The sequence below is a fragment of the Engystomops pustulosus genome, chromosome 10 (assembly GCF_040894005.1).
Source record: "Engystomops pustulosus chromosome 10, aEngPut4.maternal, whole genome shotgun sequence".
Lineage (NCBI taxonomy): Eukaryota > Metazoa > Chordata > Amphibia > Anura > Leptodactylidae > Engystomops > Engystomops pustulosus.
The window spans coordinates 8959217-8974277 of record NC_092420.1 but is presented as its reverse complement, the minus strand read 5'-3'; the positions used below and the strand labels follow the sequence as shown (position 1 = coordinate 8974277).

Genomic DNA, 15061 nt, shown 5'->3' with positions numbered 1-15061 from the left:
ATTCTGCTGCTGGTGCAGTCACTGTGTACATACATGACATTACTTATCCTGTACTGATCCTGAGTTACATCCTGTTTTATACCCCAGAGCTGCACTCACTATTCTGCTGCTGATGCAGTCACTGTGTACATACATGACATTACTTATCCTGTACTGATCCTGAGTTACATCCTATATTATACCCCAGAGCTGCACTCACTATTCTGCTGCTGGTGCAGTCACTGTGTACATACATGACATTACTTATCATGTACTGATCCTGAGTTACATCCAGTATTATACCCCAGAGCTGCACTCACTATTCTGCTGCTGGTGCAGTCACTGTGCACATACATGACATTACTTATCCTGTACTGATCCTGAGTTACATCCTGTATTATACTCCAGAGCTGCAGTCACTATTCTGCTGCTGGTGCAGTCACTGTGTACATACATGACATTACTTATCCTGTACTGATCCTGAGTTACATCCTGTATTATACTCCAGAGCTGCACTCACTATTCTGCTGCTGGTGCAGTCACTGTGTACATACATGACATTACTTATCCTGTACTGATCCTGAGTTACATCCTGTATTATACTCCAGAGCTGCACTCATTATTCTGATGGTGCAGTCACTGTGTAGATAAATTACTTATACAATGGGGCACATTTACTAAGGGCTTTGAGCCAGTTTTATGACGGACTTTGCACGTTCTTTTAGGTGTAAACTGCTTGCACAACTATAAGCAGTGTCTGCGCTGCTATTGTGTTGCATTCATTCCTTTTGTGGCGCAACTGCACTAGTCATCATGCAACACAAATTAGGGGGCGTTAAGTCGGACCGTGCGTCGGATATTACATACAAAGTGTGTCGCACGCCATACAGTGGGGGTCATTTACTAAGGGCCCGATTCGCATTTTCCCAACGTGTTACCCAAATATTTCCGATTTGCGCCGATTTTCCCTGTATTGCCCCGGGATTTTGGCGCACGCGATCGGATTGTGGCGCATCGCCGCTGGCATGCACGCGACGGAAATCGGGGGGCGTGGCCGAACGAATTCGGAAAAACCGCCACATTTAAAAAAAAAAAAAGTGTTGCGGGACTTGCACTTACCTTCACTAGGAATAGGACAGTGAACTTCAGAGCGTTCCAGCGGGCCTCGGGGAACTTCAGCGCAGCAGCGCCACCTGGTGGACGTCGGAGGAACTACCTTAGTGAATCCCGGCCGGACCCGAATCCACCGCAGAGAAAGCGCCGCTGGATCGCGAATGGACCGGGTAAGTAAATCTGCCCCACTATGTTAAAGGTGCACCACAAAATAGTTGGTGAACTCTGTTGGGCCAGTGCAGGGAAGCGCCAGATTCATGATTTCTGGTGCGCGGTCTTAATGAATCGGGCGCACCCATCATTATACACGGAAAGAGCAGATTTATTGCAGGTTCCAGCAATCCTTGTACATGTGCCCCATTGGGTCCACTTTTCGACTACGTCTATCATGATGCATATAATACTTTCTGGAGTTCGGTATGTCTCCTGCTTCTGCAGTAAAATACAGAAAGTTGCGCGGTCTCTACAGAGATGGACGCTCCGGCCAGGCAGTAAATTACGGTTGATGGTGCTGACCAAGTGAGAACTAAACATGGAGGATCGGACTCGTTACAGCAGCTCATTAAACGAGCGGGACGCCATTTGTGCATTGTCGGCTGTTTTATACCAAATGGGATCATTATTCTTAACCATTACGTGTTAACCCTTTGTGACATGGCTGTGGGTGTGTAAGGTGTTTCTTCGGGTGCTTTTTTTAGTGTCACAATTTCTCTCACTACTACATTTTTCCCAAATTTTAACCAAATTATGAGCTTTTGGATCATTTTTAACGTCACCCCTAAAATATACAATTCATGATATCGGGGCTAAGTTGCAACTTCGGCCTTAGCCATTTAGAAGCTAATCTCCTGCTCAGTAGGGAATAGGACTATATTATATATAAAGGGAACCTGTCAGCAGGTGTGACCATACAGACAGCAGGCAGTGTTATGTATTTCCCCTGGAGAGATGTGTAATCAGATCTTTGTGTATGTTGTTAGTAGCAGCAGGACTGTGATATATGGATGTATATTCCAAGTTAGTAGCTTCTCCATATGCACTGCTGTGCTCTGTTCGCTCTGCAGCCAATGTTAGGTATTGTCCAAGCGGAATGAGAAAAAAAGGCACTCACAGATATGTGCAAAATCCTTTATTACGTAGGTGCTGTACAGGGTTAGTGTGGGGCCTGGCGACAGGCCGTTGCGTGCCACCTAGCACATTCTGAAGACAATGGGGCAGATTTACTTACCCGGTCCATTCGCGGTCCAGCGACACCTTCTCTGCGGTGGATTCGGGTCCGGCCGGGATTCACTAAGGTAGTTCCTCCGACCTCCACCAGGTGGCGCTGCTGCGCTGAAGTTCCCTGAGGCCCGCCGGAATGCACTGAAGTACACCGGCCTATACCTGGTGAAGGTAAGCGTGAGTCGCGCGACTTTTTTTTTTTTTTTTAAATGCAGCGTTTTTTTTCCGAATCCGTCGGGTTTCGCGTTCGGCCGCGCCCCCCGATTTCCGTCGCGTGCATGCCAGCGCCGATGCGGCACAATCCGATCGCGTGCGCCAAAATTCCGGGGCAATACAGGGAAAATCGCCAAAAATCGGAAATATTTGGGTAACACGTCGGGAAAACGTGAATCGGGCCCTTAATAAATGACCCCCAATGAGCTATTAGGTATTGTCCCTGGAGAGATGTGTAATAAGACCTTTGTACATGTTGTTGCAGCAGGACTGTAAAATATGGAATTACATACCTTGATTGTAGCGATTCCTCACACTGCAGTGCACAAAGCAAAGCAGTGTGAGTACACCCCCAGTACAATCCCTGAAAAGTAATCCATATATCATTCCTGTTGCTATTGAAAACATACCCAAAGGTCTGATTTCACATATCTCCAGGGACAATATCTAATACTGCCTGCAGAGAGCACAGCAGTGTGAGGACACGCCTTTAGTACAATTCTGGTATATTACTCCATATTTCACAGTCCTGTTGCTACTAACATCATACACCAAAGCTATTATGATACATCTCCCCAGGGATAATACTTAGTACTGACTGCTGTCTTCATGCTGATAGTTTCCCTTGATTTTGCCGTTCAGTGTTTGGGAGAGCTGGGTGACTTACATAACATTGACACATGACTCGGATATCTGCACTGTCATTTCTTTTACCGTTATTCCCAGCAGTAGAGCGGTAACTTCTGGCTAATTTGCAGTCTAGGCCCTGAGCGGGCGCCACGTATTAATTAGCACGTCCTTATCATCTCTCGTTATAGATTTTGCAGGTGTAAGGTTTACCGCTGAATATTTACAGAAGTTGTCAAAACTTTCATCAAAAACTAAAAATGGGAAATTCACTGTAACCGGTTTCACTTACTGTTAAGCTCTTATGTATCAGGGCGGGTGCGACTTTATCATCCTTAAACCTCCCAAAGTTTTGTGTTTTTTGGGGTCTGTTATGTTTACATCAGGGGTTTGGGGTCTCGGCTTATTTAGGGAGGTCTTACTTTTGTCTGTATTTCATTTTTCCGGTTTGGGGTCTGGATATATTTATAGGATTGTTTAGGGGATCTGACCAGGGGACTGTTTTGGGGGTTTTCTTATGTGATGTGGGGGTCTTTAGGCTCCTGCACGCTGAGCGTGACTGCTACCCATACATCCCCTATAGATACAGTGTATTCATATTTTTAGATGTCTTTGCAGTTTCTATAACATCTTCAGTGTTTTGCTATCAACATCTGGAAACTTGTGAAATTCCCCTCTGTTCCTGGGAGAATTCCTTTGCCTCTTCCATGCCAGCTCGGCTTGGTGCGATGGTTCCAGTCTGGACCTCTCAGGCTGTGATAACATGTTGTGTTAACATTGTGTTTATGTAAACGTGATGGAAATGTGTTGTAAATACAATTTTAACTTAAATACAATGTAAACCTGCATGACACGGGCATGTAGTGATTGATCCTGCTATACAACTACTCCCATCAGACTCTGAACACCGTGTCTGACTGGTTGTGTAGTGACCCATCCCCCTTCACCTGGCAAAGCTGAGTGGCAACCATTATGGCTAGAACCCTACATGGGTGACCACCTGGTGCCAGCCCCATACTGGCCAATAGTCTTGTGAATTGTCTTCCGAGGGTTTAGTTTGCATGTTGTGTTTACCTGGTTTAACATTCCGTTTATGTCGCTTCCCCGCTCAGGTCCGCCGGAGTTCATCTTCTTCCTGGTGCATGTAAGTGCATTGGTTGCAACACAATCTGAATATTAAATCCCGCACTCAGTCCGAATCCGTCGGATCATCCGACAGCCCGCCCCCCAATTTCTATTGCATGAAAGCCTGCACGGTGGCGCCAAAATCCGAGACAAACCGCGTGCGACACAATCCCCTTCTAAATACCTGTCACAGGGGAAACCCGGAAAATCCGACGAAAGTGCGTTCCGCAGGACCCTTAGTAAATAAGCCCCATTGGTTCAGTTTTCCCAGAAACAATGAATATTTAAGCTGCGTTCACACGTTGCGTGGTGCTTGCGTTTTCAAACGCATCACAACAGCTGAGAAGAGAATTGCCTAATGACATTGGTAAACGCAATGTTAAAAACAAACGCAAGTGTTAACGTGGTGTTAACATAGTGTGTTAACACATGCATTAACACAATGGGGCACATTTACTGTCGTATCGGCGCTGGCTTGCATGAGACACAAATCGGGGGTGTGGTGGTCGGACAACCCGATTGATTCAGACAAACCGTGGAATTTAAAAAGCAAATTGTGTAACAAGATCAGCACTCACATGCACCAGGAGGAAGAAGGTGAACTCCGGCGGACCTCAGCGGGGAAGCGACAAATGCAGGAAATTGGACGCACAATCTTAATGAATCGCGGCAGACCCGAATCCTTGTAGGACAACGCACATCAGGGATCGCGACGGGACGGGTAAGTAAATGTGACCCAATGTTGTTAATTAACACATGAGTTTTGTAAACGCATTGTTGATGGCAATGTAATTAGGAAAATTTCTTCTCAGCTGTTTACATGCGTTTTTTAAAACGCATGCGTTAACGCAAACAAAACGCAGCCTCAAGGTCATATATTTACTGTTTACTACATTGTTATCTCTTATCTTTATATGGAATGACAATCATTGTGTTTTTCTTTCCCATACAGTCGGCCATGGTCAGAGCGAAGGGGAGAGGATGATCGTGTCCGACTTCCAAATTTACGTAAGGGACTGCCTGCAGCACGTGGACATTGTGAGGAAAACCTTTCCGGACCTTCCTATGTTTATCTGTGGACACTCCATGGTAAGACCCCCCTCCCCTCATAGACCTATATAGACCCTGGTGCTGTCTACACTGGATTCGATGAGTTAAAGGGTTACACAGGATTGGAAAAACATATCTGCCACGAGAAACTTTTAGAAAAAACGCCACACCTGTCCATTGGTTGTGTGTGGTACTGCAGCATTGCCCTATTGACATAAATGGAGACAGTACCATGCCCCTAATCAGGGAAAAAGTTGCCATTTTTCTTAAATCTTCAAGAAATATATTTACGTGTTGACAGCAAGCAGAAGCTTGAAGCTTGAAGACAGCAAAAAATGAAAGTTTTAATATGTGAATAAACCAGGGACCCCCTTTACTAGAAATAAGGGGTAACATGGCCGCTCCCCAGCATTCCCTTTCATCTGGCCTGTGAGGATTATCATGTCTGCGGTGCCTAATGAAATTTTAAACATGAAGGCTCAGACGTGACCATTAATTAATGATGAGCGGGTGATCAGGCGTGAGACACGTCTTGGACTTTATGGGTAGAGCCCTAGCTGAGGCCGACCCGAACCTGAGATCCCATGTGGACCCGTGGTACAGACGCGGCGTTTTCGCAGTCATCAAACGCTTCTAAGAGGACAGGAAGCCATCTTTGTTTCCCATTCCCATAACAACCAATCACAGCGCAGCTACAATGTCATATTATGCTCTAGGATTATGAAAGCGGCGCTGCGATTGGCTGATATGAACAACAAAGACTGGTTTTCCTATATACTTATTTTTATACATCTGCGCCAGAAATAATAGTGTTTTTTTCTATGTTTTTTTCTTATTTCAGGGAGGAGCAATTAGCATTTTAATGGCTAACGAGCGGCCGGCTGAATTTTCGGGTCTCATCTTGATTTCCCCATTAGTTTTACCAAATCCCGAATCAGCCACATCGTTTAAGGTGAGTTACCGTGTGGAGGTCTAAGGGTGATGTCACACATGGCGTTTTTGGTCAGTTTTTAGTCCGTTTTTCCCAGTCATCCTAATAGATAAACAGGTTGTAAGCAGCCAAATGCATGGTAAACAGCCAAAAACGGACTGAAAACGGATGTTTAAAAACTGACCAAAAACGCCATGTGTGGCCTCACCCTAAGGGCGCGGTCCCACGTTGCGTTTGCAAACGCAGACGCAGACCAAACCGCGCCCACCGGGCGGTCCGCGGTCCAATCGCATCGGCGTTTCTCTATGTTTCTATTGAAAACGCCGATGCGATTGGACCGCGGACCGCCCGGTGGAGCGCGGTTTGGTCTGCGTCTGCGTTTGCAAACGCAACGTGGGACCGCGCCCTAAAGGATTTACTGTGATGGGAGCAGCGGCCTACACTTATTGGGGTAGATTTTTAAAGAAATTTCTAAACTATCTTTGTTACCCTTAGCAACCAATCACAGCATAGCGTTAATTTTTCTAGAGCAGATTACAAAATGTAAGCCTCGCTGTGATTGGATGCTGTGGGCAATGAAGATGGGATTCATACAAATTCAACTATTTTTCCTAATAAACATAATTTTTTCTGGTCCACCTAAAACTGACACCCCCTCCCTCCCCAAAAAAATTAAAAAATTGGGGGTGTGATAGTTTAAACTACACCCCTTTTTCAGGCCAGACTTCCTGGAATACAGATCTTTTTGGATACTTCCTACAAATATTGGATATAGATGATTCTTATGGTTCTTAAAGGGACGTTATGGTCCTTATTACCAAATTGGGGATTTATTGGGCTCTTAAAATGAAAGGCACATTCACATCTATAGGACCACCAGAGTGGCGAGTCTGTCACCCCAGCAGACCCCCTGTGCATGTGCCATTACGTGCTGCATTGATTTGGGGGCATAGTGGACCCCAGAAAGAAAGGGATCCCCTATCCTGTGGATAGAAGACAACTTAAAAAACAGTCGGTCCATGTACAATGTGAACACATCGCCTTCATGTATATATATTTGTGTTCTTCACAGGTTTTTGCAGCAAAAATTCTCAACCATGTTCTGCCCAACTTTTCTCTCGGCTGCATCGACCCAAACTCTGTGACGCGGAATAAGCAGGAGGTGAGTATACAATGTACTTTACTAGTCAGGGGCTAGTTTATTTTTTAAATCTCCATTAAAGGGAACCGATCAGCAGTTGTGACCATACAGACTGACACTGGAGAGATGTGTAATCGCACCACTGTGTATGTTGTTAGTAGCAGCAGGACTGTGATATACGGATTTATATTCCATGATTCTACTGGGGGCGGTTCCTCACACTGCTGGGCCCTGTGCTCTCTGCAGCCAGTGTTAGGTATTGTCACTAGAAATATGTTTATTCATAACTTTGTGTATGTTTGTAGTAGTAGCAGGACTGTGAAATATGGATTTATATTTTCCAAGTTCACTCACACTGCTCTGTTTTTTTTTGTTAAAAATTTTTAAAATTATTATGTTATAGTTGTCTATGTTTTGAATTGCCCAAAAGCCTCTTCCTTCTTCTCTAAGAGACTCCAACAAAAGACTTGCTACAGGAGCTGTGGAGCAGTTTAATGCACAGCTTCTCAGAGTCAGATGGATCTATATTCCAGAATTGTAGCTGTGCACGTGCACTGGGGGCGTGTCCTTACGTTATTGTGCAATAGAGAAATAGCAATAGCTCTTTCCCTCTGCTCTGAGTAACAGCAACCTATTACAGAAGTCACTTAGAGCACAGGGGCTGTATAGCAGCTCAGTGGAGAGAGATAAGAGCACTGCAGTGTGAGGACACGCCCCCAGTGCACTTAAACAGCTTTCCACAAAACACTATGTGCAGTCAGAGACCTGACCTTCTCTTACTAGATATTTTCCAAAGCAGAGACATCTGTCTGAAGCCACTCATCAGTACTCAGATACAAGAGAATAGTGCTGACTACTCCCCCCATCCTCCCTGTGCAGTAGTTGTTATACTTCTCCCACATATTTAATGTAGCAGCACATGTACCCTATACCTGAGCTATCTCCATCACTTTCTGCTGCAGCCGGGGATACAAGGGGTAAAAAAGGTCACGCGGCTGTAAATTATACATCCTCATCCATATTTTACAGGCTCAGATCTGAGTGGACGGCTCATTATGGCGCGTCTGTCTTTCGGCTGCGCCTCTCTGTGTATAAATGCAGATCTGGGGACCCCTTACTGGCTCCTGTCCTCCTCAGTGTCACCCCCTAAGAGTATGTCATGGGAAAGTATCACTCATGGTAGGGTTAGATACACTGGGGGACATTTACTATGGCGTTTCCGCCAGTTTTGTGGCGCTCTCACCACATGTTCTGCTCTCAGACCTATTTATTAGCTGGCGGCGCCAGAAAAAATGACTTTTTCCGTCTGCTCCGACTCTTCTCCGAAAAGGGGCGTGGCTTTGGCGGAGTGGAAACTCAGACACAATTAATATGCGTCGCAGACCTTTTTGGGCGCTGTAAACTGGCGGAAAGTAGACCAAAAGAAAACTGGTCTAGCAGGGACTGTTGGACACATTTCTGGTGCTCGGGACAGATTTTGGTCCCGGGACAGAAAATGGTTTCGGCGCCAGAAATGTCTCTGCACATCTCTACAATATTAAATGTGTATCTTCTTTCCCAGAGCAGGTCGGTTACAAAGCCAATGCAGACACCGACACTTTAAGTAAATGTCCCCCACTGGCTATGGATACAGTATCCAGCAAACTCCACAGACCTTGTCCTTTATGATGCTTTGATGCATGGGGTCAGCGGACAGTATCACAACAGGCTTAGATACAAAGGGCATTAGATACACTTACAAGGCAGACCCACATAGTATAGGCTTGGGCCGGCGGCACATGTGGCATTTTGAACCCGTTTTTGGTCCGTTTTTAAGCAGTCCGTTAAAAATGCATGTGTTTTTGACCGGTTTTACCAATTACCTTAATTAAAACGGGTAATCAATGGATGTGTTTTCAAAAACTGCATGCGTTTTTTAATGGACTGCTTAAAAACGGACCATTAACAGGTTCAAAACGCCACATGTGCCGCCGGCCTTAGGTTGATGCCACACATGGCGTTTTGAACCCATTTTTAAGCAGTCTGTCAAAAAACGCATGCATTTTTTGAAATGCATGCGTTTTTGACAGGTTTGACCAGTTATCTAAATTCAAACTGGTCAAAAATGGATGCGTTTTAAAAAACACATGCGTTTTTTAATGCATGCGGTTTTTGACGGACTGTTTAAAAACAGGCCAAAAACGCGTTCAAAACGCCACGTGTGTCTTCACCCTTAGTCTGCTGTCACACGGTGTGTACTTGGTGTAAATGCACTGATAACGTTTTTCCTTGAAGTGTTTCCAATGCATCTTATACCGCAGCCTGTGTGTCCAGTGTGTCGGGGGTCATCTTTTAACTTCCAGAATGCTCTGGGTGGTTTTGGTCACGTACGAGTTAACTTTTTGGCTGAGTCACTTTGAAGTGGGTTGTGTCCATAGTCGGCAGCTGTCTGACATGCTGGGGGGAGTCATTTCACGGCTGTGAAGCAGCTGACAGCCCTTGTGCTTTCGGACTAACCCAGTGTGACAGCTGTTGATGTGGACGTTGTGTTCCGCTCTCACCTGTGCTGCCACGCGCCATGGACCTGAATCCAAATCTGAATCGAGTCCTTTATGACCTCTATTATACAAAGGCAGGAGGCACAGGGTACCTCAATGATGACATCTGTGGAGTAGAGCCCCCCTTAGCCTCTCTAATATAGTTCCCCATGATTATATATAATTGACTTTCTGCCTCCTTCTGGCTTTATTAATCAGATTTTCCTAAAATAAAGTTAATGAATGGTAATACCGTGTTTCTTCCTGTAGGTGGAGTCTTATGCCCGGGACCCTCTGGTTTATCATGGATCCATGAAGGTTTGTTTCGGGGTACAGCTGCTCAATGCCACATCGCGGGTGGAGAAAGCTCTTCCTCATTTCAAGCTGCCTCTGTTACTTTTCCATGGCACGGCGGACAAGCTGTGCGACATCCGGGGCTCCCAGCTCATGATGGACACCGTGCCCAGCGAGGACAAGACACTAAAGGTAGGGGGCGCTGGTGCATGCAAAGCACGGGGGGCATTCACCAAACTTTTATGTTATCTTTGGCCGGTACCACACGTGGCGTTTTTGTCGCGTTTCTGCTGCAATTTCAAATGCATTGATAATGCATGCGTTTTTCAAATGTTTGCATGTGTTTGCGTTTTTTAAAAACACAATGCTTGATGTGTACCTCAAAAACGCAGACAAAATAAAACGCATGGGAGAAAACGCCAAGTTAAGACACTTTAACCTAGAACCCATTGAAAAAAGCGAATATGCAATTATGATGCGATTTTCAGGCACGCAATGAAGAAAACGCAACAAAAACGCCACAGATGTCACCGGCCTTCTATTCACAACGATTGCAGTAGAATTCTCACTTGTGAAGGTAGATTGATAAGCGGCGGTGCAGAGAAGCCGAGGTCCCCTCCCCCCCTGCCCTCGCAGCCTGACACCTGTCTGTTTTTTCTCGCCCTGCAGGGAAGGTTTCTGTGTTGTTCATTATCCTTCCCTTATTTTTCTTACCTTACTACAGACTTTGTATGTTTTTTTATCCTATCAGAGTCAGATATATCCTTGCTGGTGGAAAAATATTTATATTCCAGGATTGAAACTTTCTTCAAGTCCTCACACTTCTGTGCTCTCTGCAGCCAGTGTTATGTATTGTCCCTGGAGAGATGTGTAATCAGACCTCACACTGCTGTGCTCTGTGCTCTCTGCAGCCAGTGTTATGTAATGTCCCTGGAGAGATGTGCAATCAGACCTCACACTGCTGTGCTCTGTGCTCTCTGCAGCCAGTGTTATGTACTGTCCCTGGAGAGATGTGTAATCAGACCTCACACTGCTCTGCTCTGTGCTCTCTGCAGCCAGTGTTATGTATTGTCCCTGGAGAGATGTGTAATCAGACCTCACACTGCTGTGCTCTCTGCAGCCAGTGTTATGTAATGTCCCTGGAGAGATGTGTAATCAGACCTCACACTGCTGTGCTCTGTGCTCTCTGCAGCCAGTGTTATGTACTGTCCCTGGAGAGATGTGTAATCAGACCTCACACTGCTGTGCTCTGTGCTCTCTGCAGCCAGTGTTATGTATTGTCCCTGGAGAGATGTGTAATCAGACCTTTGTGTGTGTTGCAGAACTGTGAAAAATATATTTATATTCCAGGATTGTAGCTTCTCCCAGTGCACTTGGGCGCATATCCACACACTGCTGTGTTCTGTGCACTCTGCTGCCAGTGTACAGTATTGCCCCTAAGGCCGTCGCCACGAGTGGCGTTTTGAACCCGTTTTTGGTCCATTTTTAAGCAGTCTGTTAAAAACTGCATCCGTTTTTGACAGTTTTTTCCAATTATCTTAATGAGGGGAATTGGAAAACGGACAAAAATGGTCAAAAAACTGGTTTAAAACGCCACGTATGCCGCCGGCCTAAAGAGATTTCTAATCAGACCTTTGTATATGTTTGTTAGTAGCAGCAGGACTATGAAAAATATATTTATGCTCCAGGATTGTAGCTTCTCCCAGTGCACTTGGGCGCATATCCACACACTGCTGTGCTCTGTGCACTCTGCTGCCAGTGTTAGGTATTGTCCCTAAAGAGATTTCTAATCAGATCTTTGTATATGTTGTTTGTAGCAGCAGGACTGTGAAACATTCCAGGGTAGTAGCTGGGGGCACTGGAGGTAAGAGCACAGCAGTGAGCGACCTATTATTGTACTTTAAGTATTTTTGTCCTTCTTGCAGATCTATGATCAAGGATTCCACGCTCTGCACAAAGAACTTCCCGAGGTGACTACTTCTGTGTTCCAAGAAATCGAGAGATGGATCCTTCAAAGGTTAGAAGCTACGGGAGCGGCTCCATCCAATGCGTCTCCGACCCATAGCACCTAGGAACGTCCTCTCAAGTCTCCCTCGGAATAAGCCTCCAGCCAGAGTGGTCTTCTTCCTGATCACCTTGACCCATCCCAAACTTGACCCGTCCTTGACTCTTCCCAACCGAGCCCCAAGTGTGACTCCTTCCCGGTGTCCTCCAGCAGAACTTCTCGAGATGAAGGAACTTCCTTTTACTTCTAATGTAACTTTTTTTTTTTTTAAGAATTTAGAGAAAGCACAAGAAAAGCATTGACCTTCTCAAGGACCTTCGGAGGTCCTGGCGCGGTGAAGACTGTTGTCCAGGGAGGATTTGGGCATTAACCGTTCTCAGCAATAATTTTCCCAGTTGCGTCCACGTTCCTGATGAGTGAAGGATTGACTCTGGCTCCTGCTTTGGACCCTGAGGAGCAGAACCTTTCTAGAAGACACGCCTCCTGGACTCTTCTCCGGCAAGCACAAAGCAATACGATCCAATTGAACGACTCGGTGTAAGGAGTGAAGGACCCCTTGTACATACCACCCTCCTCCTCCGGTTTTAATAGATTTTATTACACATTATAATACAATATTTAATATCTTAATATATTTACTGCCGGATCGGTTCCAGTAGTTTTTTTTAGCTTATTTTTTACATTCTAGAAAATGTGAACTTTGTGGCCTTTCTGCCTGATTATATACGGTCTGTAACGTGTCCTCTATCCTCTCATGTCTGTGTGTTCCCGGTGGTGACAGGTGTAACTACAGACAAAAAGTTCCTGCACCCCCCCCCCCTTCCCCCCTTAGTGATAGCCGGCGGCCATCTTTGTCCCTGGCAGAAGCCAGAGATGTAGGAATACAGAGATATTTGTAAAATGTGAAACAGAACCCCCCCTGACCCACTGCTACCTAATATTTATACTACTGATATCTTATTATGTGACCCCCAAATGTATCTGGGTCAGGATCACTGTACGACCCCCCCTATAGTATTGAAGATCACCCCTACTATAAAGATACCTCCCAACCAAAACCAATTTTAAGCCCCGCCTCCAGCCTATCCAGCACTGTCTGACCACGCCCATCTTTATGCAAATGCGTTCAAGTCCCAACCCACTTCATGAACCATTTCAAGGAATAGATGCCCATGATCCTATTAAAGCGACATCCTCTAAGCGAATGACCACAGTGAATGTAATATTATAAAGTTTTTTTTTGGGGGGGGGCCATAATTTTGCTACCTGATAAACTATAGACCCCTGCTTCCCCTCACACGGCCATAGCATCACATGACACGGTTCTGTCTACCTGAGGCCACCACTAGGGGGAGCTCAGGAGCTTACTGCATACAGTTTGTACATTATAGTCAATGCTAAATCTGTCGTATGCTCCCCCTAGTGTTGGTTACAGGCAAATATTTTGTGCATTAAAGGGAAACTGTCAGCAGGTGTGACCGCACAGACTGCAGCACCTGTTGTCTCTTGAAAGATGTGTAATCATAACTCTGTGTATGACTGTGATTTATGAATTTAAATTCCTAGATTGTAATCTACAAATACATTGGGGGCGGGTTGTCCTCACACTGCTGTGCTCTGTGCTCTCTGTACTGATCCTCTTTCCTCTGCTCCGAGGGACTGATGTACTATGTCGTCACAAATCTACTACAGCTGTTACTCAGAGGAGGGGAAAGGTTGTGGAGAGGTTTAATGCAGAAAGCACAGAGCACAGAAGTGTGAGGACAACCCCCCCCCCCCCCCCCCCCCGGTGCACTTGGAAAAGCTACAAACTCGGAAAAGCTAAATTCATACACAAAGGTGTGATTACACATCTCTCCAGGGACAATACAACAACACTGGCTGCAGTTTGTATGGTCATAGCCACCAGGATTTTGTATGCAGCTTTGGCTGTGAATAGAGTAGATGAAAAATTAGCTGCCCCTTTAAGGATGCACTGAAACATTCCTCTTCTGCTATGAAGTAGTTAACAATCCAGCCCTCCGGGGGCCGGGAGAATCCACTCCCATCATTTTATGTGATTTTGGGATCCTGGTCCAGCTCCATCCCTTTAACAAGGCCACATTCCCTTTAATACCAGACTTAAGCAGATCTTGTCTTGAATGTAACTCTGCAAAACTAGAATGTCTGGATATGTGGATTAAAGGGGACTACAAGTCCCAGCATTCCATGGAATGTGAAGCATGAGGGACCACGCTGGGACTTGTAGTTCCCCACCAGCTACAAACAAATGGAGAGAACCTGAACCCTTTCTGTATAGGACCGGGGGGGACACATCGCCTCCCCGAAAAAACACGTCTCAGTAACGCTCTGTACCCCAACCGCACATTTCTATAACCGATATTGCACTTTGTAACAAGAAAAGGCACAATATATGTAACTTTTATACCTGTAACACAGAAGCAACACTGCAGCTCTGTCTAATAAATTCTGACTGTTACACCTGCTCCATGTGTGTTCTATATAGTGATATATATACAGTCTATATACAGTACCTATATACTATCTCCTGTATATAATGATATATGTACAGCCGGTATAACCTGGGGATCTCCTGTATATAATGATATATGTACAGCCGGTATAACCTGGGGATCTCCTGTATATAATGATATATGTACAGCCGGTATAACCTGGGGATCTCCTGTATATAATGATATATGTACAGCCGTTATAACCTGGGGATCTCCTGTATATAGTGATATATGTACAGCCGGTATAACCTGGGGATCTCCTGTATATAATGATATATGTACAGCCGGTATAACCTGGGGATCTCCTGTATATAATGATATATGTACAGCCGG

General features: G+C 45.3%; 1 protein-coding gene and 1 long non-coding RNA gene across 3 annotated transcripts in view; both read left to right on the top strand.

Moving 5' to 3' along the window:
* LOC140104603 (uncharacterized) overlaps nucleotides 1-14694 on the top strand; it is a 213273-nt gene extending 198579 nt beyond the window's left edge. Inside the window, exon 2 of the long non-coding RNA XR_011850377.1 lies at nucleotides 14118-14694. This is a non-coding gene — a long non-coding RNA (uncharacterized lncRNA). The remainder of the gene's footprint in view (nucleotides 1-14117) is intronic.
* The window catches only part of MGLL (monoglyceride lipase), a 51233-nt gene extending 36539 nt beyond the window's left edge, over nucleotides 1-14694 (top strand). For both annotated transcript variants that reach the window (XM_072128218.1, XM_072128219.1), the window contains exons 4-8: nucleotides 5231-5367; nucleotides 6170-6280; nucleotides 7332-7421; nucleotides 10187-10402; nucleotides 12136-14694. In XM_072128218.1, coding sequence (XP_071984319.1) covers nucleotides 5231-5367; nucleotides 6170-6280; nucleotides 7332-7421; nucleotides 10187-10402; nucleotides 12136-12282 — 701 coding nt within the window. In that variant the 3' untranslated portion in view covers nucleotides 12283-14694. The remainder of the gene's footprint in view (nucleotides 1-5230; nucleotides 5368-6169; nucleotides 6281-7331; nucleotides 7422-10186; nucleotides 10403-12135) is intronic.
* Nucleotides 14695-15061: the final 367 nt, after the last annotated feature.